The sequence below is a fragment of the Onychostoma macrolepis genome, chromosome 25, assembly GCF_012432095.1.
Source record: "Onychostoma macrolepis isolate SWU-2019 chromosome 25, ASM1243209v1, whole genome shotgun sequence".
NCBI classification, from domain to species: Eukaryota; Metazoa; Chordata; class Actinopteri; order Cypriniformes; family Cyprinidae; genus Onychostoma; species Onychostoma macrolepis.
This window is the reverse complement of record NC_081179.1, coordinates 13,588,916-13,611,579: the sequence shown is the minus strand read 5'-3', so window position 1 is coordinate 13,611,579 and position 22,664 is coordinate 13,588,916. Positions and strand designations below refer to the sequence as shown.

Here is a 22,664-nt window from a genome sequence, read left to right as displayed (position 1 = left end):
TATCATATGGTTTTAAGAACACTTCAAAAGTCATATGAACTACACTAAATGATTTAGAACACAAGAGAACCACTTCATGTCATTGGTGCAATACAAAAGTAGCTGTTATGCAGAAAGACCATCTCAATCAGCATTCAATTTCACTGCATGGAAAAGAGATGTACTGAAATTGTCAACAGAGATGGCCTTCCTTTATATAGTTATTACTCACTGCTAAAACACAGTATTATAATGCAACAAGAGTTTTAAATGTTTTCAGATGACCTGTCTTGCTCATACCTGGGCAACAGGTGTGGTGACTCTGAAAGCGGTTCCAGCGGTGGGTGTAGCAGGTCTCGGTGACAGGGTGCCTTTGTTTTGGCTCTGAGCTTTGGCCTGGGCCAGGACCTGCTGAGGAACTAATGCCAGCTGACCGGCCTCCGTGCGTACCAGCACCATACCTCAAGAAGAACACAGAGAAAAATTAATAAACAAATTAAAATAGCTGAGAAAAGTAGTAACAATACTACACTCATGTTGTTCCAAACCAGTGTGACTTACTTTTTTTATCCACACAATGAAAGTCAATGGGGTCCAATGTTGTTTTGTTTTGGACCCCATTTTCTTTCATTATATACACAAAAATGTGTCTTTATGTTCGGAAGAAGAAATAAAGTCATTCAGGTTCAAAACAACATTAAGGTTTGTAAATAAAGACAGAATTTCCATTTTTGGGTGAACGGTCCCATTAAACACCCTCTTTTTGGCATCTGGTCCCCTTATCGCTTCCCAAGCTTTTACCTGGAGGAATGGTGAATCCTGGCGGTAACTGAATGGTAGTTTGTTGCTGTGGTCTGACGATCAGCTGGGTCGTAGGAGCCCCTGGACGCTGCAGGGGCGTCGCAGTCGCTGTCCCCTGAATGGGCGCACCGGGTCTCAACAGGGTCGTAGGTTGTCCTACGAGAGCAGTCGTTGCTGGCTTTGCAAGGGCAGAGGGCGTGCTTGCCACAGGAAGTGAGGTCACCACCGGGCTGGACGACACTATAATCTGAGCGGGCGTGCTGGGGTGCAACCCTACGGGAGTCCCGGGGAGCTGGTTCGGGACGATGGCTTTAATCTGGTTTTGAGGGTCAGATTTGGGCTCTGTGTTTGTGAACGGCACAAGACCGGAGCCCTGCACGGGCAATCCTGAGACTTTGGGGTCACCTCCGTTGTGTACGACACTTGTGATGGTGTTAGGAGGCCTGTGCAGTGCAATGGTGGGGTTTACTGGACTATCTAGTGACACATTCGCATGTGGCAGTGTGCTGTTGGGCTGAGCTGACACAAAAGCAGTATTTGTACTAGGAGGAGCAGACATGTTGCTTTTACCATTACCTACACCTGAACCAATGTCAATACCGTTTACAGAAGCAGGAGCAGAAGCGATAACAGAAGAGTTTAACGTGCCACTGCTTCCGTTCACAGTCTGTATTCTGGCGGGAACCGACCGGACAGCAGACGCAATGTGATTTGTTTTGGGGTGAGAGTCTGTTGGTGCTGCGTCACTTGAACAAGTTGATGGATTTGATGAATGATATTGCACCCGGTTCGCGGCTGTAACCGAATTTGCAGAGGTGCTAGGCAGGTTCGCGGTGGACGGGACGGCACCGGACGCCGGTATCCTGTCCGGGCCGTTTTCTTTAGAGTTTCCCTCCTGGTTTCGCTCTGGCTGCCGCTGCTGCTCCAGTGTTGTTCCTACTTGGGCGGGCAGTAATTTCCCCAAGTGTGGATTTAGCGCGTTTGAGGGTCTCCTGGTGTCGCCTTGAGGACCGGCCGCCTTGTTTTGTCCACCCAACTCCGATTCTAACGAGCCTACGAGGTCACTGACGGCTTTTTCGTCCACTTCGGAGTAGAGCATATCTTCCAGTGGATCGGGGACACCCGCCATCTTTGAGAGACGCTTGAGAAATGCGCACGGCGCGTGCGTTGTTTTGCTGCTGAGGCATTGTGGGAAACGTAATGACATCATGGGCAAGATTTGCAGCTGTTGTCAAAGGCCTGTCATATCTGGAATCAAATTTGGAAACTACCATATAAATATTTAATATGACTTAATAAAAATAAATTACATTTTAATAATTAAAACATAATTTAATAAGTAGATATGTACTGAAATTAAAAATTAATTATATTTAAATGTTACAATTTGGGGATAATATTTGTAATATTTAAATATTACAAATAAAATCAAAGACATTTCTGTTAAACTCATTTATAAATATGTTATATTGATAGATGCAGAAATATTGTTTTATAGTTTCACGTCATTATTTTTTATTAATGATCACGTCATGCTCATCTTTTAAATTTTTTTTGTCAAGTTATCAATTATGTCATGTCTTATCATCAAGAATATTATTTAAACAATTTGCTATTATTTCTAATAGCTAAAGTTAGCCATGCATGTGAATATGGAGGAAATAAGCATGTTTTAAAGGCAGAAGTTCAACAATATCTAAAAACAATATTAAGAAAAATAAGAAAGCTGTATATGTGTGTATATATATATATATATATATATATATATATATATATTACATACTGTACTGTTTTATAGGTAATACAGTATCTGCTAAAAGTCTGTCATGGACAGACATTTGTTGACTTGTGGAACAAGGCTTAGAACAAGGCAATATTTTGTGGCAAATATTGATGAAATAATAAAATAAGTAATATAAACGTGGTTTACAGATATCCAGTTAAAAGTAGATATTGAATATTCATGTGATTTTTGTTTATTAGTAAAATAAGGTACTGTCTTTATTTTTACCATTGCGTATAGGCTACATAATTTTGGGGGTCGATATGGAGGTGAGGTTTATGCCTTTTATTATCTTAAAATTACGGATATTTAAACTGTTTAAGGTGGCCATAACGAAAACGACAGGTTTGTCTTGACTCTGTGTAAATAATGAAAGAAATTATTGTTTAGTTGGGAAAGCTTTGATTAGCTATATGTAATATGACATCTACCTCTAAACAGATTAGACTCTGCGTAAATACAACGCAGCAGTGAGTTTCCTGGTGTCTGGTTCATATGCAGATCACGTGGTACAGAACTGGACCAATATAATTGCGAGTCGTGTTGTACGGCCCAAATATTAAAAACACCAGTGTCAGTTTTGGTCATTTTTAACGGTGCTGTCAGCGAGAGTGAGTACAAGCTTTAAAATATGGTGAAATTTGCGTTTTGTCATTATTTGTTTAAAATAATGTGGCGTGTTTTAATAATGCAAATATGTCTAAAGATCTGTTGGTAATGCGATAGAGATGAGAATCAGACATCATGTTAGCAAGCGGGCTAATCGAGTTTATCAGTCTTATGAAAGTTGGTTTCGAAAAGCGTATTGCCGGGTTTAAAAAAAATATATATATCGTATTTAATAAATGAAACGATATAAAGAAAATACATTATATTGTACAGAATATTGTACATACATTTGCAAACGCAATATACTAAACAATGTTATCATAAAACATAACAGTTAGGTTCTATTTAATGCAATGTTATTAAATAAATAAATAGTTTAAATGCTTTTGAATTCTTAATTGTAATATTTGTAATAATTTTATTATGTTTTTTAAATCAGCAAAGGGGGCGTGCTGCATCATGAATTTGCATTTGTTTTTTGTTTTTCTGAGATGTATATTGCTACAGATTCTTTCTAATATATTACAATAATTATTATTAAGAGGTGTAGATCTTATGTATGTATTAGTTTGGTGTTTAGACAAGCTTAACTCACAAAATCCTGCTCTCTCTTCCATCCTCTTATCAAACAGCCAGAAGCATGGCCACGGCACAGTCAACACTGATGTTCGCAGTGTGCATTTTGATGATAACAGAACTCATACTGGCCAGAAAGGACTACTATGACATCCTTGGTGTGCCAAAAGATGCTTCCGAACGTCAGATCAAAAAAGCTTTTCACAAGCTTGCCATGAAATATCACCCCGACAAGAACAAGAGCCCCGATGCGGAAACCAAGTTTCGAGAGATTGCAGAAGGTGGGTTATATACACTATATGTCAAAAGTTTGTACTAATTAAAAATTGTTCATGTTTTTGTAAGAAGTCACTAATGCTCACCGTGGCTGCATTTCTTTGATAAAAATCTAATATTATTACAATGTAAAATAATTATTTTTCCATTTTATATATATATATATATATATATATAGTGTATATGTGTACACACACAGTTGTACTCAAAATTATTCATACCCTTGGTAAATATGATCAAAGGAGGCTGTGAAAATAAATCTGTATCATTAATCCTTTTGATCTTTTATTTAAAAAAATTACAAAAATGTAGCCTTTCATTGGAGAATAAGAATTTAAAATACTTTTTGCAACCTCCTTTTTCCAAGATAACAGCTCTGAGTCTTCACCTGAAATTATTGATAAGTTTGTAGAACATCTGACAAGAGATCAGAGACCATTCCAGATCCTTTAGATTCCCAGCTCCATGTTGGTGCTTCTTCTCTTCAGTTCACCACTCATTTTCTACAGGGTTCAGGTCAGGGAACTGGGATGGCCAGCAGAAGCTTGGTTTTGTTCTCAGTGACCCATTTTTGTTTTGATTTTGATGTTTGTTTGTGTATGATTGTCCTGTTGGAGGATCCAACCACGGCCCATTGTAAGATTTCTAGCATGGACGGTCAGTTTTTAATTTTTATCTGTTGGTATTTGATAGAATCCATGATGCCATGTGTCTAAACAAGATGACCAGGACCTCCAGCAGAAATATAGGCCCACAACATCAAAAACACAGCAGTATATTTCATTGTACACATGGGGTACTTTTTATCCCTGTGTTCACCAAACCCATCTTGAGTGTTTGCTGCTAAAAAGCTATTTTTTTTTTAGTTTCATCTGACCATAGAAGCCAGTCCCATTTGAAGTTCCTGTCGTGTCTGATAACTGAATATGCTGGAGTTTGTTTTTGGATGAAAGTGTTTTCTTTTCTAGAATTTTCTTGAAACCCTCCCAAACAACATGTGGTGATGTAGGTGCTGTTTGATAATTTTTTTTTTTTTTTTTTGAGGCTTTCTGACTCAACTGTTTTCTGCAAATCTTCAGCTGTGATCATTGGAGCATCTTTGGCCACTCAAACTATCCTCCTCACCTCCTCACATATTCTTACTTTTCTTACAGCCATTTTCTAATTTGTGAAACTTAACAATCTTTTGTTGCACAACAGAAATACATTCTTTGATTTTACTCATTGATCAATGATTAAGGGAATTTGGCCTTTGTTTGCCCTCATATTTATATTCCTGTGAAACAGGAAGCTATGGCTGGATAATTTCATGTTCCTAGTCACCCTGGTGTGATTAAAAAAAAAATGCAACTATGAATGGGAATATACTTCAGAGATACTTCATAAGAATTTTTTAGGGGTACCAATAATTGTGGCATACTAGAGAAAAATATTCATTTCATAATGTTAATTTTTTTTTTTTTTTTTTTTTACTTAAATTAAAGGTTAGATTTTTTTTTTTTTAATTTTTGAATGAAAGAGAAACAAATCTTAACAAATCTAAAACAAAGATAAACATTTATCACATCAAATGGATAAACAATGCAGAGTTATTTTCACAGCCGCCTTTGATCATATTTACCAAGGGTATGAATAATTTTGAGCACAACTGTATATATCTATATGTGTAATTGTGTTATAAATGTGTAATTTATTTCCTGAATTTTCAACATCATTACTCCAGTCTTCAGTGTCACATTATTCTTCTATTACACTTTAAAATATATTAAAATGGAGAACAATTATTAAATTGTAGTAATTTACTTTATTATTGTTCAAAAAAATGCAGCCTAAAAAAATTATTAATCCAAACTTTTGTTGTTCAAAGCTAAAATTCCTCAAATTGTTCACTCTGTTATGCATAAATTAACTCGTTCTGCAGCATACGAAACACTATCAGATGAGAAAAGAAGGCGAGAGTATGACCAATCAGGATACAACACATTCAGCAATGAAGACATGAACGGAGGAGGAGGGCAGCGTTTTCATCATTCCTTTGATTTTAACTTCGACGACATGTTCAGAGACTTTGACATCTATAGCCAAAACAGGCATGCTCGTCCAAAACGGCACTTTGACGAGCACTTCAGGGCCCACCAGCAAGCGCACAACCGCCATAAGAGACACTTCCAGGGTACTTTTGGTACCGGAGTCTTTGAGGACATGTTTGAAGACATGGAGAAGATGTTTACATTTGACCGACACATAAAAAGGACAGAGAGCAGGTTTCAGGGCACAGCCAAACAACACTGCAGAACTGTGACCCAGCGACGAGGAAACATGGTCACCACGTACACAGATTGCACCTCATCCTCCTGAACATCAGAGTGGACCATCACAGTTCTATTTTATGCCTGATTTAGATGGAGTTATTCATTTGCTGCTGTGATAAGTGGGGTTTGATTTTACATGTGACTGATCTGTTATTTATGATGATAATAGGTGCGTTTGGAGTTCTTATTGGTTTGATTGAGATTTGTGATTGACCCTATGTTGGATAGTGGCCTTTTGAAGGAGTAGTACACCCCAAAATGAAAATTTGCTGAAAATGTGCTCACCCTCAGTCCACCTAAGTTTGTTTCTTCATCGGAACAGATTTGGAGAAATGTAGCATTACATCACTGGCTCACCAATGGATCCTCTGCAGTGAATGGGTGCCGTCAGAATGAGAGTCCAAACAGCTGATAAAAACATCACAGTAATCCACAATACTCCAGTCCATCAATTAATGTCTTGTAAAGTGAAAAGCTACGTTTTTGTAAGAAACAAATCCATCATTAAGGCGTTTCACCTTTAAACCACCGCTTCTGGCCAAAATATGAGTTAATAACGCTTCATCCAGTGAAAAAGCCCATGCCCTGTTGTCCTCTCGCATCAAAATCCAACCTAATTTTTGTTTAGAACTTTATTGAACTGTTTTCTCTTGTAAACAGTGCTTGATCTGTGCATATTTCTCTCCTGATGCAGACAAGATGTCTTTTTCACTGGAGAAAGCAATATTATAAACAGAGGACTCATATTTTAGCTGGAATTAAAAGTTAAAAACATCTTATTGATGTATTTGTTTCTTACAAACATGCAGCTCTTCACTTCATAAGACATTAATTGTTGGACTGGAGTTGTGTTGTGAGTTATTGTGATGTATTTATCAGCCTTTCAACTTTCATTCTGACGGCACCCATTCGTTGCAGAAATATGTATTTTCAGCATATTTTCATTTTTGAGTGAACCATTCCTTTAATAGACTGAGAGTTTATTTTTAGGCATTTGATGAGTTTTCTTTCATCCCTGCAGCACTAAATTAAAAACAAAAATTGTTATTGATTTGTTAATGACAAACTACATTTGATGACCCTCTAATATTAGTGTGCATTTATGTTTAAATTGCACTTTCTTGATCATACGAAGCAAGTCGTTATACGCACAAAAAAAGTTTTCATTGTTAGCTACCAAAATCCCCTACTATACTGAAAGAACAAAGGTGCTGAAATCCTGAATCATAATTTGATGAAAGCATCAGACAGATCATTTAGCTCCGTTATCTTCTCTTCTTATCCAAGGTTGTATATTTTGTGTTGGTGCTGAACGCTCATGATATGAATCTTTGGGATTCACATCTTCATGAACTGGTCTCTTATTTTTATGTGAGGCTAAACAAATGTTTGCTGCATTGCTGTGAATAATTTAGTTTATTATATTGAAGTAGTTTCTTTCAAACTCTCACTTGTTAGATGGAGAGGTGCCTTTCCCACTCATTGTGGTAGACTGAGTTTAATGTAATCAGATTGGAGCACTTTTATGACCCCGTGTGTATTATAGTTTGCATGGCTGAGAGAAAGTAGGTCTCAATTTTTGTCATGGACATCGGTCACCCGGTTGGGTTTGTAAACGGCTTTTGTTTTAGGAAAGTACAACAAGTCTGACATTGTTCTCTGAGCCAAAGTGCATTTTGGCTGAACATTTTGTATGTTTGTAACAAAACATAAGAGTTGAGATTGTTTTTATATGGCAGTGTTACCCCTAAAATAAAAAAGGCAAGGGGAATGTACCAACTTAGCATTTGCCTAACAATTTTTTCTTTTGTAAATATGATGTATAACCCAGCTGTGTTCCTGTATGACTTCACCTGTGACCTGTTTTGTTGAATCATCCTGTGTGCAATATTTAAAGGCAGCTCTCAAGTTGTTTTAACTGTTTCCCGCTGACATAGTTGTTATGAAATGAGTCTCGGTAGACTCATCTGGCACTTTCTTTATTGTAATCCTATGGATGAAAAATAAATCTGAAATAGGCAATTTGAACCCAGATGTATGTATACTTGGGTTAACAATAAATAGTGTTGAAAACTGTGTGTTTGATGGTCTTTTTCTGTAGGATTTTCATATAAAACATTTGATATAGGAGCATTTTTAGTACTCTCGGTAAACTTGAGTTGACAATATTTTGATTGTGAAATGCACATGTAGATGCTGAAATGGAATATATCACATGCAGAACAAGAAAAAGACAATTATTATTTTTGAGGAAGTTTGAAATGGTCTTGCTCAAAAGCCATTTTTTTACATTTATCAAGTAACTTTAAATAATACTGAAGCATTTTGTTCAAATATATTAAATCTTTTTATTTAAACGTTAATCGCTTTAAAGTTCGTAAAAAACATTTATATTGGGGTGCATATGTTTAAAAAAAAAAAAAAAAGTTCAGATAACCTTATTAATAACACAACGTGTCTACATGTGTCATAATTTATGTAATATTGCTACTTCGGCTAGTTTCAGCACTACCTCACCTAAAGCTTCCTAAAGCTCCAAAATATTTTTGTTGCACTCCATAGTTACGGTTGCCTTGGCGCATTCACTCAGAACAATGCTTGGAAATGTAGTTTACTTCCAGAAAATTCGAAAGTGGGTGAACAGCTGTTGTCTCGTCTAAAACTACAAGTCCCGTAATGCACCGGGGCTCAGTTTTTCCGCGGCCGGGTTGGTTCATGGTGCCACTGTGAGGGACATTGGATGACTTTGTGTTGTGTTTAGCCGGGGTATTCGCTTTAGCTCATTCATTTTGACAGGAGAAGAGATCGTCAACGCGATGGAGGCTCTTATTCCTGTTATTAACAAGCTCCAGGATGTTTTTAACACAGTCGGGGCGGATATTATCCAGCTGCCTCAGATTGCAGTGGTGGGAACGCAGGTACGTTAACCTTAATGTTTTAGTTGCTGTTTCCATTCAGATTGAAACAGGTCTATGGCAGTGTCCCAAAACCTAGTGAGGTACCTACATAGACAGCATTTTAGGGCGGCAAAGTTCGGAATGGTATCTAAAGTTCGAGTGCGCCTGTGAAGCCCCCTAGCTAGGCAGTTCACTTGTTTTGAAACACAGCCTAGTATTAGCTACATTATTTATCGTTGCGACATTTTTATTATAACGTTACATATGGCAAGGTCAACGACAAATAAACGAATGTCGCATTAAATATACCGAAAATTAAGACAATACAATCAAAATCTGCAGCGAGCTTTCAAATAATGTGATCTGCGCTGTCCAGCTAACTAGCGTGCTAACGCAAGTCCTCGTTGTTTTCTCAATCCTATTTCAATAATTGACTTCACAGGCATATTATGTGAAAGTTCCTACTGTTAGGAATGTGTTTATGTTTCAACAGTATCAGCAATATCACAAAGTGAGTTTTAGGGTTGTGTTGATCTCAGTACAGTAGCTAGCACATGAAGAGATGCGCCATGGTCGGTCTGAACTTGACAGTTCTGGCAGCATGTTTGGACTGGACAGCTGCAGGACTCACTGTACATGAAGGACAAAATGGGTAACGTTAGAGTAGAACTAAGGTAAAACAAGATTGTGGATCTTTTCCATCCTGACATTACACAAGATATCTGCATCATTTCGTTATGGAAGTATTGCATACTTGATAGTGTTGTAATATAGACCTTTAATGGAAGTAAACCAGAGGCAGATTCAAGAAGAAGAGGAGTTTCCTACTGTCTGCCACACACTCTTAAGGTTTAATAAGTTTAAACAGTCTTAAAGCAGGGACTTTCATTGACCGCTTAAGAGGATATAGCTGTCTGGGTGCCCAAGAAAGTGTCTTAACCCTGTAAAGTCTGACATATGAAATGAAAAATAAATAAAGTTTGCATAAGTGTTTCTTTTTTTGTATCATATTTGATACATCAGGCTTTTGTGGCACATATAGTGTGAATATGGAGCTCACATAAAAAAATCCAGAGGCCCAAACTGAGCCAAATATGCTATTTGATGCAGATGCTCGTATTTATATAGCTAAAACAGGATTAAATACTGATAGCTTGTAATGAGATTATTTTAAACAGTATAACAGACCATTAAAATGCATAACAATATCAGTTGCCACTCTGTATCTCTGTGTCTTAAGTAAGATGATATTTAAATGCTTGGTTTAATAATTAAAGCTGTAGTTTATATTGTGGGGCAAAACATATGCAATGCAATACAATGATGATTCAGGGATGAAAAGATAAACGTTTCTCAAGTTTTCTCAAAAATTACAATTACACTAAAAGGCTTTTTGCTTTCTGAAATGTATAGACTATCAGTCAGATGGCAGAAGGTATGTAGTAGATTGTGTATAACAGGTTTTTCGACAATGTTGATCATTTAGAGCAGGGCTCACCAAACTTGATCCTGGAGGGCCTGTGTCCTGCAGAGTTTAGCCTCAACTTGCCTCAACACACCTGCCTGGAAGTTTCAAGTATACCTAGTAAGACATTGATTAGCTGCTTCAGGTGTGTTTTATTAGGGTTGGAGCTAAACTCTGCAGGACACCGGCCCTCCAGGACCGTGTCTGGTGACCCCTGATTTACAGGCTTTAGATATTCAAATATGATGCAGTAGGGTTAAACTGTCAAGGTACTGGTTTAATCAACAAAGTGAACTTTTAGTTACTTCAATCAAGTTTTTTTTCTTAACTAGGCCTAAATGTTCATAAATCTAGGTATACTTAGTCAGTACTGACTTGTTTTTGTGGTTCATCTCAATCACAGAGCAGCGGGAAGAGTTCAGTGCTGGAGAGTTTAGTTGGCAAAGACCTCCTGCCCCGCGGGACAGGCATCGTCACTCGCAGGCCTCTCATCCTCCAGCTGGTGAACGTAGACCCAGAGGACAGAAGAAAGACCGGCGAGGAGAACGGTATCTGCTTTTTTCTATTTGGATTTCAGAAAAGCATGAATTAATGACCTGCAGTGTGGATTTAGGAAGTTTCTCTGTGCTGCTTTGTTTCTAATTTGGTTGCTCAGTCAGTGGTGATGCAGTGGAGTCAGGTGCTAAGTCAAAAGAAAAAGGAAAAGGTAGTGATCAGAATCTGTGTGCTTATTCTTGTGTGCTGTTTGTTTAAAAAAAAAAGTGAACTTTCAAAAAACAAAGAATCTAGTTCATAAGAATCCATAGATGAAGCTTTTAGGATGGGAGTCTCTGCATTTGTGAGGTTTTGGCTACTCTAGAGTCCTATAAAGACGGCATTGCTGCAGGCTAACCCTCTGTCATCTCTCTTTAAACACAGACCCCAATGTGTGGAAAAATGGACGCCTTTTCAAAGGTCTCCTTTTCCTTGTTCCTTGCCCTTTTGCTTGTGTTGAGCAGCTTTGTGTTTTTCCTCATCCTGCTCCCATTATTTGATTATAAGCTTTGGTTACGCTGCCAATGCAATGGCTTAGCTTAAACAACCCCGCACTGAAGAATTTAGCGTACAATCCAGTTTCAGTTTCAGATTTGAAGTGGTGAGTATGAACAATTTGAGCCTCTAAATGGCTGTTTACTTACTAATAACTCTCTTAACGGTCATCAATTGCTATTTGAATGTCACCATGTAGTGAAGATTCAAAGTCTTTATTAGGAGAGTGTGTGTTAGAATAAGCTAGGGTTGCTGTGCTACCCACAATGCACTGTGCTTGGCCTTTGTTTTGTAGCAGTTTTTGTTTAATTTGCTGTACCGGTGCTTTTGAAAAATGTTGTTGTGGAACAAAAGCCTATCCTACTTAGCAAAGTAAACTCTCAGAAGAAAGTGAAAGTTTTATAGGTTATGTGACCCAGTATTGTGTCATTGATAATGTCATTGTCGATGTTGTTTCCCACAGGAGTGGATGGAGAAGAGTGGGGGAAATTTCTACACACCAAAAACAAGGTATGGAAAACATACAACAGATATTCAGACAAAGATTTCTCAGTCAGCTTCCTAACAAACGTGTGTGACCCTTTGGATATTTTTAGGTGTCCATTGTGAACAATTGTATTAATTGCGCATGGATTATTCAAATTTGTAAACAATTTTACAATTTTTTTTATGTTTTCCACCTAAATCACATACGCACATGAATTTGGTCTATTCCATATAAGGGAATCTTAACATGTTTGTAAGGCCACCATGAGCTTGTGGTTTGTGTACATGTGGGTTCCTATGTTTTTTGGTAACATATATTTTAATACAAAAGTTATTGATGAATTATTGTGAAAGTGGTTATATACAGATATCACAAACAAATTTGTGTAAATGCACAGTTAATGAATGAGACATGTTTAAAATGGAATCATCCAACTCTCTAAATACATCTTGCATCACATTTGAGTAAATCCAGGTGAAAAAGAAGCTGTTACATCAAAGAGACACTTCACAGTATCGTTTTATTAAGCCATTCTAGCCTTCAGATACATTTATGTGCTACAAACAACAGTGCAGTGAGTTTGTTTGGTCTTATAGTTTGATGAGCAGATTAAGAAGAACAAGCCCTTTAAATCTTGTTGGTCCAAATGATCACAGGAGATATTCTCAGTGTGGTCTTGTTCACCTCATGTAACATTAACGCCACTCCCTATGGAAGTTTGAGTCTTTGTGCAGTGAGATATCATGATTGTTAATATTGTGTTTCTGCCTTTTAGATCTACACAGATTTCGATGAAATCAGGCAAGAAATTGAAATCGAAACTGAAAGAATTTCTGGAAATAACAAGGTAAGGAAGAGAATGAGCTAAATCAGATGATGGTTTATTTTTTAAACCTGTTTGTGCGCTACCGTTTAAAAGTTTGGGGTCAGTAAGATGTTTTTACAATGATGCATTAAATTGATCAAAATCAAACGTAAAGATTTTATAGATTTCTGTTTAAAATAAGTGCTGTTCCTTTCAACTTTTCAGAATCCCAAATAAAATGTATTACAGTTTCTACAAAAATATTAAGCAGCACAACTGTTTTTAACATTGATAATACTAACATGGTGCAACAAATCTGCATATTACAATGATTTCTGAAGGATCACGTGACACTGAAGACTGGAGGAATGATGCTGAAAATTCAGTGTTACCATTACAGGAATAAATTACATTTTTAAAATGAATTCAAATGCAAAACTTATTTTAAATTGTAATAATATTTTACAATATTAGTGCTTTTACTCAATTTTTGATCAAATAAATGCAGCCCTAATGAACCTAAGAGACTTATTTCAAAAACATGAAAAAAACTTACCAACCCCAAACCATCTGCAGTTTAACAAATACAGAATGTTGTGTCATTGTTTCACAGGGGATCAGTGATGAGCCAATTCACCTGAAAATCTTCTCACCACATGTTGTCAATCTCACGCTGGTGGATCTGCCTGGCATCACAAAGGTGTTTTATTCAGTAGTTTAGCTTGACCTGTTTGAATATTCCTTTTTGTGGATTATTTTTTGATGCTGACACTGATATATTCATGTTCAGGTCCCGGTGGGAGACCAACCTAAAGATATCGAGCTGCAGATCCGCGAGCTGATCTTAAAATACATCAGCAATCCCAACTGCATCATTTTAGCTGTCACTGCAGCGAATACGGACATGGCCACCTCTGAAGCTCTGAAAGTGGCTCGTGAGGTGGATCCAGACGGTCAGCATATTAACATTTATTTTGGTCTGCTTGTGCATTTTTTTGCACACAATGTCTATTCCTTTCAGTTTGTGTGATGTGATGTTTTTCCACATAGCTGCGTGATGCAGATTTTTTTTAGTGACACAGCATTTTAATTTCTTCTTTTCTGCTATCAGGTCGCAGAACGCTGGCTGTAGTGACTAAACTAGATCTGATGGATGCCGGTACTGATGCAATGGATGTTCTCATGGGCAGAGTCATTCCTGTCAAACTAGGACTGATTGGAGTAGTCAACAGGTACAAAAAAAGAAAAATGTTTATTAACATGGCTGTCAATCAATTTAAATTTTTTTTTTTTTTTAATGATGCTAATTATTTTATAATATAACCATTATATATAACCATTAATTTTATATATATATATAAATATAAATATTGATATATTAACAAAATATGTATGCAAAATTTTTTCTTAATACAGGAGTCAGCTGGACATCAATAATAAGAAAAGTGTGGTAGACTCCATCCGTGATGAGCATGCCTTCCTGCAGAAGAAATACCCCTCCCTCGCCAACAGAAACGGAACCAAGTATCTCGCCAGAACATTAAATAGGTGAGAGTTTAAGCTTGGAACATCACATTTCATTAAAGGGGTTATATGACGTTGCTAAGAAGAACATTATTTTGTGTATTTGGTGTAATACAATGTGTTTATGTGGTTTAAGGTTCAAAAAACGCATTATTTTTCACATACTGTACATTGTTGCTCCTCTGTGCTCCACCTTTCTGAAACGTGTAGATTTTTACAAAGCTCATTGTTCTGAGAAGCGAGGTGTGCTCTGATTGGCCAGCTATTCAGTGCGTTGTGATTGGCCGAATACATCAAGCGTGAGAAGGAAATGTTACGCCTCTTACCGTATTGTGATGCCGTGTCCTGTCTCGACGAGACAAAATCAATAAAACCCATTATAAACAAGGCATTTGTTGCATCCAGTAGGGACATAATTAATGATTATAATGACATACTTTCTTTTTACTCATTGCGTTACATCATGCTGCGTAAACATTACCTTGTCTGCTTTTGTGATCGGAGAAACGTCAAACAACAAGCGTTACTCTACACTGCTCAAAACTTGCATTTGAATTATCATTGGCAAATTCTTTAAATATGAAAACATACTTGCAGGCTGTGAGTCAGAAGCACCAGACTGTCCTTGCAAAGTTTAGAGAAACAGTCTTTGAGCACAGCTCAAATCTTCATTTTCGTAATAGACTGAACTACTGTATTTCTCTAGATGCAGGTGTGAGCCAATCGCTGTTAACTCGCTTACAACTAGTGCAGAATGCTGCTGCTAGATTATTGATGGGTGTTCGTAAAAACACCAGCATATAACACCTATTTTAGCTACTTTACATTGGCTTCCAGTTCACTACAGGGTCGATTTTAAACTACTTATCTTAGTATATAAAGTCTTACACAATCTGGCACCCTCTTATTTAACTGATCTTGTTCACAAACCACAAAGGAATCTAAGGTCATCAAACCAGATGATTTTAGACGTCCCTAGGACAAGATTAAAACTGAATGGTGATCGGGCATCTTCAGTGGTGGCCCCTAAGCGTTGGAATAGCTTGCCTTTATACAGTAAATAAATAAAACAAACAAACAGCTGGCCGGCTACTCCCAGGTTCAGGAAATAGTCCTCCATAAAATGTGCCGCACACACTCTAATATTTGGGTTGAACTGTTCTGGAACAGTGTTGTAAAAACAACTTAACCACTGATTTCTAGTTGTGTCCTCTTTTGGAAGCCCAAACAAAGTAGTTTCGCTTTCACAACGAAACAGAGTGTCTCCAGGACACGGCGCCGTCGGCAGCAACAATACTACAGCGAGAATAAAAGTCCCGCCCCCTTTCATTGCGTATACGTTTGGGCGGTGTTTTGAAAATCTTCCCACACAGTGACGTAGACGTGGGGGCGTGTTTGAATGAGCCGTTTTATAGGGGCGTGGTCGAGTCTTAACTTTTATAAAGAATATCTCTTTGGTTTTGAGACTTTAGTCTTTGCAACTTCGGGGATCTTATAACAGCTTGTAACACTCCAAAGAGAAAGGAAAACTTGAAATCGCATCTTATGACCGCTTTAATTTTACTGAGCATATCTGCTTTTTGAAGTATTAAAATCCAATTTTTTTCCACTAGGTTATTGATGCATCACATTAGGGACTGTCTACCAGAGCTGAAGACACGTATAAACGTTTTAGCAGCTCAGTATCAGTCCCTGCTCGGCAGCTACGGCGAGCCGGTGGAGGACATGAGTGCCACCCTGCTGCAGCTCATCACAAAGTTCGCCACTGAGTACTGCAACACTATTGAAGGAACGGCCAAATACATTGAGACCGCTGAACTGTTAGTTCCCCTTTTCTTCCACTCAAACTTCCAGTTTGATTTGCTGTATACTCTACCATTGCTCATCAAGGCTTTTGTTTGATCAAAAATACAGTAAAAACTGTATTATTATGAAATATTATTACATTTTAAAATGTTTTCTATTTTACTATATTTGAAAATGTAATTTTGATAAGTTGATCAATCTAATGCATCCTTGCTGAAAAAAGTATTGATTTCTTTCAAATAAAAAAATCTTGCTGACCCCAAACTAGGTGGTGTTAGTGCTAACCATAGTTGTTTGTTCTAATATTTTAGGTGTGGTGGGGCAAGAATTTGTTATATTTTTCATGAGACGTTTGGTAGGACACTGGAGTCAGTCGATCCTCTTGGAGGACTTACAACCATAGATGTCCTCACAGCTATTAGGAACGCTACGGTAGGTTTTGCAGTGAATATTTGACTCCTACATCCTTTTTATAATTTGAATTCAGTCCCGACTGTACTTAAAATAGAGAATGCAGGCAGCTGTGCTCTGCATTGAGCTGCCATGTGCTGCAGGTTTCTATTTTAGCAAAATTCCTTTGAGGAACCTTTCATTATTGGAGTGATTTAAAGAGGCTCTTGTGTAACACTGTGGAGCTAGATAGTGTGAGGCATATATTTCTGTAGTTTGTAATGTAGATGTTGTGTGTTTCTTCAGGGTCCCCGTCCTGCTCTGTTCGTGCCTGAGGTGTCTTTTGAGCTGTTGGTGAAGAGGCAGGTGAAGCGTCTGGAGGATCCCAGTCTGCGCTGTGTGGAGCTGGTGCATGAAGAGATGCAGAGGATCATTCAGCACTGCAGCAACTACAGCACTCAGGTAGACTGATCAATTGTTGGTCTGCATATAAATGTTGTTCTTTGCCTGTTGCATCATGTCTAATTTCCCCCCCCCCCCAAAAAACTATTTTTCCACTGTTATACAGTGCATCAGTTAAGGCCTAACAATAATAACTGAAGCTTTAATAAACGGGATAGCAAAGTCAACATCATGAATAAAACAATAATGACACCAAGGAACAATGTTATTGGAATCACTTTCAGTGTTGTTTTTCCAACTAATGAACAATAAAACCATTGATAAACATTCCTCTGACTCTAAAGAGCTTAAGTATTTAAAGCAGAAAACAATATAACTGCAGCGCTTAGCATAAACAGAATGTTGGTGTGGATGCTAATAGAGTTAGTAAGGGTTATAGGTGTGAATGGGCCTTTAGCGATGGCCAAGTTTGGCCGATTTAAAAAAACATGTCCTACTTACCACCTAGTGTCAGTTTTTGAATTTTGAGTAAATACTGTGTCAATTTAAAGGACATGTCGATATTAAATGTATCAATTTTGCGTGCTTATTTTGCGTATTTTCCATATAGTTTTAGTTTAAAGCTGCAGTCCGTAAGTTTTGCCTCTTTGTCGCCATCTATGTTTGAAAACCTGGAATTATCTTGCTTGCGTAGGGGTGTACTCTGGCGCGGCTCCAGCGCGGATGAATCTAATGTTTTGAGGTGAATGTGTGGCAGTCAGTCACTGCACCGGTGTGGATATTTACTGTACTTCGCAATCACAGATTAGTCTACGTCTTGGAATATATGACCCAAATAAGAATTTTAATTTGAACAAGTAAGTTACAAGTCAGTCACCAACTGAGGAAAAAAGCATTATCATAAATCGCGCTACCAATGGTGATTTAATCTAAAGATAGGTTAGCTCATATCACATCAAACCGTGCAAAAGATTATTATTGTTATACTTTATTCTCAAATTAACAACATCAGCATTGCGTCACTATGAGTATAGTGTGTATTAGCGTGTAGATTTCTATTTCTGTACAGTCTAATCTAATCTAATTGTCATGCCATTCGAATTTCATGTTAAGCAAAACGCAAACTATGCTCCCTTCAAACTGGTTTTCTTTCAAATACAAATCTTGTGTAAACTCAGGCTATCTGTAATCAGAAGCACATTTAAAACTGGAATATAATTTAATTTCATGCACATGTGATTCATAAACACACAATCCTTTCTATCAAAATGATAATATTATTCTGATTTAATTATTCCAGCTGCTGTGAGAAAAGGCTATAAACGATCCACCACCTGCAGGATCCTCACATGCAATAGCCTAGTAGCCGGGACAACTTCTTTGTTTACACACGTGACGTAATGTGCCATGCTCAAATTTTCATGCGAAAACCTACCTGTACCACTCAAATTAGAAAACATTATTATAAGCTAACCGTTGTGAATCGTACTAAAGTAAGGCAATAGTTTTGAACACTGGCTGTTTATGTACTTGCTCAAATATTGATTTCGGATCATTTTTAACCAAAAAAGTTACGGACTGCAGCTTTAATAATTATTATGTGCAAAATTAAATGTTTATTGTACAACTATTTTTTCTTGAACCGTTTCTTATCTGTATATGCTACATATTTACATCCAACACTCAAATATAATTGCTTATACTTCAAATGATTAGATTAGTTTTATCAACATTTTTAAGTTATTGTTTTTATTTGTGTTTATTAGTTATTATATTGTATTAATATTATTATAGTTTTATTAGCATTGTTTTATTTTTTGTCATTTTTATTGATTGTCATACCGTTATATTCTTCTTACTACTATTATTATAGTTTTTGTTTTATCATCTTTTTATTTTTTGTGACTTTCTATTAGTTATATTAATAATAAATATATTATATTATTATATTATTCTGTATTATTAGTTTCATCAGTATTGTTTGATTTGTGTGTGTAGTTTTATAAGTGTTATTATTATTTTATTATGTTTAATTATAAATATTTTCGTAATTATACTAAGCTGATTATGAACACATTTTTCTTGAAACTTCTCTTATCCAACATTTTCTTCATCCAACAGTCAAATATAATTTCTGATACTTAAATGATTAGATGGTTTTATCAGCATTATTTAAATATTTTGCGATTTTATTTTGTTTTTTCTTTCCTAGGAGTTGCTTAGGTTTCCAAAGCTCCACGATGCCATAGTAGAAGTGGTCACTTCTCTTCTCAGGAAGAGGCTACCAGTCACCAATGAGATGGTTTGTTTTTTTTTCTCTCTCATGCTTTTTATGTGCAAGTATATCTTCTTTAAATTAATGTTTACGTTCTGCTCCAGGTTCACAATCTTGTTGCGATTGAGTTGGCTTATATCAACACCAAACACCCAGACTTCGCAGATGCCTGTGGGCTCATGAACAACAACATTGAGGTTTACAGATATTTTAATGATGATTTAATTTAGGTTTATGACCGAAATGCATTGATAAGAACATAATTCAGTGTGAAGTTTGTTCTTGTTGTCTTCGTAACAGGAGCAGAGGCGTAACCGAATGAGAGAGCTTCCCTCAGCGGTGCCCCGTGATAAGGTATGATGTTAAATCATCAGGGGATATATTTTTCACATGAAAAAGTGATGTTCTTTTGTTCTCTTTTCCTCTCTAGAAATTAGTTTGTTTCATAAACCAAAGTCTCCAGAATCAGTTTAAAACCTGCTGCCTTCCTCTCTAGCTGACTAGTCTCTTCTCTTCCTGTCTCTCTTTGTAGTCCTTAAAAGGTCCTGGTGGGCAATCAGTGTCGCCCACCGAGCAGCCGCCTGCTGAGGGCGATGGCCCTAAGGTGTGTGGCGCCCCCTGTGTTTAGGGGCAAAGCATGGAGTTGATTTTCAACCCACTCAAACTGCTCCCCCTGACTGCATGGTCACCAACCTCTAAACTGACAGCAGATAACGTTTTTGCTGTTCAGTTTTGTTTTTACTCATCAGGTTCTTGTCAAACTTGTGTTTGCACTGAGTTGATATAAAGGTTGATTTTAAAGATCCTGGACAACTGCTGCTGGTTTTTGCAGTTGTATCTTTTCAGTTTAAGGTCAAAATTGGTGTTTTATGTGTGAACCGTTGTGTGCAAACTTTAAGTTTTAAGCCCAAAAACAATATGTAAAACACCAATGGACTGCATGGGAAGGTGCATGAATCACTAGTGGGTGTTCAATCCTGTGGTGGCGTTCTTGTTTGTGTGTGTCAGATGGCTGGAGGAGCTCAGGGGGAGCAGGAAGGAGGAATGGGGACCTGGAGAGGCATGTTGAAGAAAGGAGACGAAGGCCAGGGCGAAGACAAGAATAAACCACAGAGCTCCATCCCTGCCAGCCCTCAGAGAGGATACGCAGTGAACCTACTTGATGTGGTGAGTCCATAAAACACAAATACATTTGATTATGACTTAAAACGAGTAAATAAACACTGAGAGCACAAAAAGCGTTTGTACTCTCTTTGAGAGGCATTAACACGGTCACAATGAATTAGTGTTGATTTGTTCTGATCTTTGTCCAGCCTGTGCCGGTCGCCCGGAAACTGTCTGCTCGTGAACAGAGGGACTGCGAGGTCATCGAGAGGCTCATCAAGTCGTATTTCCTCATTGTCCGTAAAAACATTCAGGACAGGTAGATGCCACGTGAAATAGTTTCTGGTTTCATGTTTTAAGCAGGTTGCTCATTCTGTTTCTCTGTCTCTGCAGTGTACCAAAGGCTGTGATGCACTTCCTGGTCAACCATGTGAAGGACAGCTTACAGAGTGAGTTAGTGGGGCAGCTGTATAAACCCGCCCTGCTGGACGACCTCCTCACAGAGTCAGAGGACATGGCCCAGCGCCGCAATGAGGCCGCAGATATGCTGAAGGTAACGGCAGCAATAATAATCTGTATAATTAGTAATAAATAAATATATTAAAGTAAAAATGTTTGTAATTATATTCATTTACAATATTAAATATTTATTAATCTAATATGTTTAGTAATGTAGTCGTTACATTAATATTAATAATACTACTAGTAATTTACTATTAAACAATATTAATGAAATAATAATTAACAATGTATAATTAGTAGTAATAATGTATATTAAAGTAAAATGTGTTGTAATGGAGAGTAGCCTTTACAATAACATTTAATTAATTGTTAGTATTATTATTATTATTTAATAATTAGTAATTATATTTTATAATTAATAATAATAATGTATATTAATAATGCATCATTCTTTAAGATTAAATAATAGTATTAAATAATGATTTAATATTATATAATTAGTTATTTTGTATTAATATAAAATGGTTAGTAATGCAGAGTATCCTTTGCATTAATATTGTGTTAATCATGAATATTACTTTATTATTATTATCATTAATTATATATTAAATAATAGCATTACATTTTTAATTATTGCTATCATTACTTTATTCATCACATTACTACTTATTTTTTAATGAATTAAAACAATTAATATTAACGTAGAGGCTAATTTAAATATTTTTTCATAATTTTATATTATTTGAAATTATTGTATTGTGTTTTATCATATTATACAATAAGAAATATTCAACTATTTTAAAACTTGTATCGTCTCTACCCCTAGGCCTTGCAGAAAGCCAGTCATGTGATTGCCGAGATCCGAGAAACGCACCTGTGGTGAAACCCTGCTGATGTACAGCCCCTTTCCCCTTCACTCGAACCCTGCGGTCTGCGTCAGCCTCGTCTCTCTTCTGTCTGGATTTCACAGACAGCCAACTTGAAAAATGCACTGGTGTTAGTTAGCGTGTATTGAATATAATTTTATGTACTCAACGGACTCTTCTTAAACTACACTGAGGGCAGCACATATCGCGTCACACCTGCACACCGTCCCATTCAGTGATCTCTCTCATGTATGTAAGCTACCATGTACGCTGCAGGTAATGTGTGGCCTGTTAAAGGACTCTGTGTCCCTGATCTAGCCTAAATTAAAGGTAGTGATTCAAACAAATCAAAGGGTTTGTCATGATGTTGTGGCTTCATTTGTGACTTTTGGTATGATTGAACATTTGCAAAGGTGCACTCAGTAATATTTTTATGTATTTCTGTTCGATATAGCGGTCAACTACAGACAAAATTTTGTTGTTGTTGTTTTTTTTCTCAAAGAATTTATTCTGAAAATAATTACAGGGGCTACCAAGATAAAGTGAGAAGCATTCAACTGGTTGCCCCCCTATATAAGGGTGACATGCTCAATGTAAATAAAACCACTTTTATTAGACTGTTGATAGTGAGTCCACATGATTTGAAACATAAGCAGCACTCATCTCTTTGTGTGAATGTATGAAACTTTTTTAATAAAACCAAAATTACTAGGCGCACCTTTAATTTCATAGTGTTATTTGTTGAATTTTCCATTTTTGGTCATTTAAAATTAATGGTGAGGGGCAACTTTTGATTAATGTAGTTTAATTCATTGT

General features: G+C 36.9%; 3 protein-coding genes across 8 annotated transcripts in view; 2 read left to right on the top strand and 1 right to left on the bottom strand.

Moving 5' to 3' along the window:
- si:dkey-219c3.2 (transcription initiation factor TFIID subunit 4) overlaps positions 1–2,009 on the bottom strand; it is a 42,150-nt gene extending 40,141 nt beyond the window's left edge. Inside the window, exons 1-2 of one of the 2 annotated variants that reach the window (XM_058766567.1) lie at positions 781–2,009; positions 280–440 (exon numbers count right to left, since the gene is read on the bottom strand). In XM_058766567.1, coding sequence (XP_058622550.1) covers positions 280–440; positions 781–1,990 — 1,371 coding nt within the window. In that variant the 5' untranslated portion in view covers positions 1,991–2,009. The remainder of the gene's footprint in view (positions 1–279; positions 441–780) is intronic. The other variant, XM_058766566.1, reaches the window with a different exon arrangement.
- Positions 1,385–8,412, top strand: dnajb9a (DnaJ heat shock protein family (Hsp40) member B9a). 2 transcript variants are annotated; one of them, XM_058766573.1, is made up of 3 exons: positions 1,385–1,501; positions 3,805–4,029; positions 5,946–8,412. In XM_058766573.1, exons 2-3 carry the CDS (start codon positions 3,813–3,815, stop codon positions 6,380–6,382), a joined length of 654 nt encoding a protein of 217 aa, XP_058622556.1. In that variant the 5' UTR covers positions 1,385–1,501; positions 3,805–3,812; the 3' UTR covers positions 6,383–8,412. The 2 variants fall into 2 exon arrangements, with proteins under 2 accessions (XP_058622556.1, XP_058622555.1); XM_058766572.1 differs by lacking the exon at positions 1,385–1,501 and adding an exon at positions 3,031–3,174.
- A 586-nt stretch (positions 8,413–8,998) lies between these two features.
- dnm1l (dynamin 1-like) lies at positions 8,999–22,565 on the top strand. 4 transcript variants are annotated; one of them, XM_058766568.1, is made up of 20 exons: positions 8,999–9,254; positions 11,102–11,246; positions 11,617–11,652; positions 12,191–12,237; positions 12,990–13,061; positions 13,633–13,719; positions 13,810–13,972; positions 14,131–14,251; positions 14,436–14,567; positions 16,157–16,363; positions 16,661–16,781; positions 17,046–17,201; positions 19,354–19,443; positions 19,521–19,613; positions 19,717–19,770; positions 19,949–20,020; positions 20,425–20,583; positions 20,730–20,839; positions 20,914–21,073; positions 21,809–22,565. In XM_058766568.1, the coding sequence occupies exons 1-20, from the start codon at positions 9,153–9,155 to the stop codon at positions 21,863–21,865; spliced, it is 2,184 nt and encodes a 727-aa protein (XP_058622551.1). In that variant the 5' UTR covers positions 8,999–9,152; the 3' UTR covers positions 21,866–22,565. The 4 variants fall into 4 exon arrangements, with proteins under 4 accessions (XP_058622551.1, XP_058622552.1, XP_058622553.1 ...); XM_058766569.1 differs by lacking the exon at positions 11,617–11,652 and having other exon boundaries at positions 9,001–9,254; XM_058766570.1 differs by lacking the exon at positions 19,949–20,020 and having other exon boundaries at positions 9,002–9,254.
- Positions 22,566–22,664: the final 99 nt, after the last annotated feature.

Bases quoted from the DNA above. Each gene is read 5' to 3' on its own strand.
- dnajb9a (XM_058766573.1), top strand. From the start codon at position 3,813: ATGGCCACGGCACAGTCAACACTGATGTTCGCAGTGTGCATTTTGATG. The intron at 4,030-5,945 runs GTGGGTTATATA...CTCGTTCTGCAG, and splicing joins GTTTCGAGAGATTGCAGAAG to CATACGAAACACTATCAGAT.
- dnm1l (XM_058766568.1), top strand. From the start codon at position 9,153: ATGGAGGCTCTTATTCCTGTTATTAACAAGCTCCAGGATGTTTTTAAC. The intron at 9,255-11,101 runs GTACGTTAACCT...TCTCAATCACAG, and splicing joins TTGCAGTGGTGGGAACGCAG to AGCAGCGGGAAGAGTTCAGT. The intron at 20,021-20,424 runs GTGTGTGGCGCC...TGTGTGTGTCAG, and splicing joins CTGAGGGCGATGGCCCTAAG to ATGGCTGGAGGAGCTCAGGG.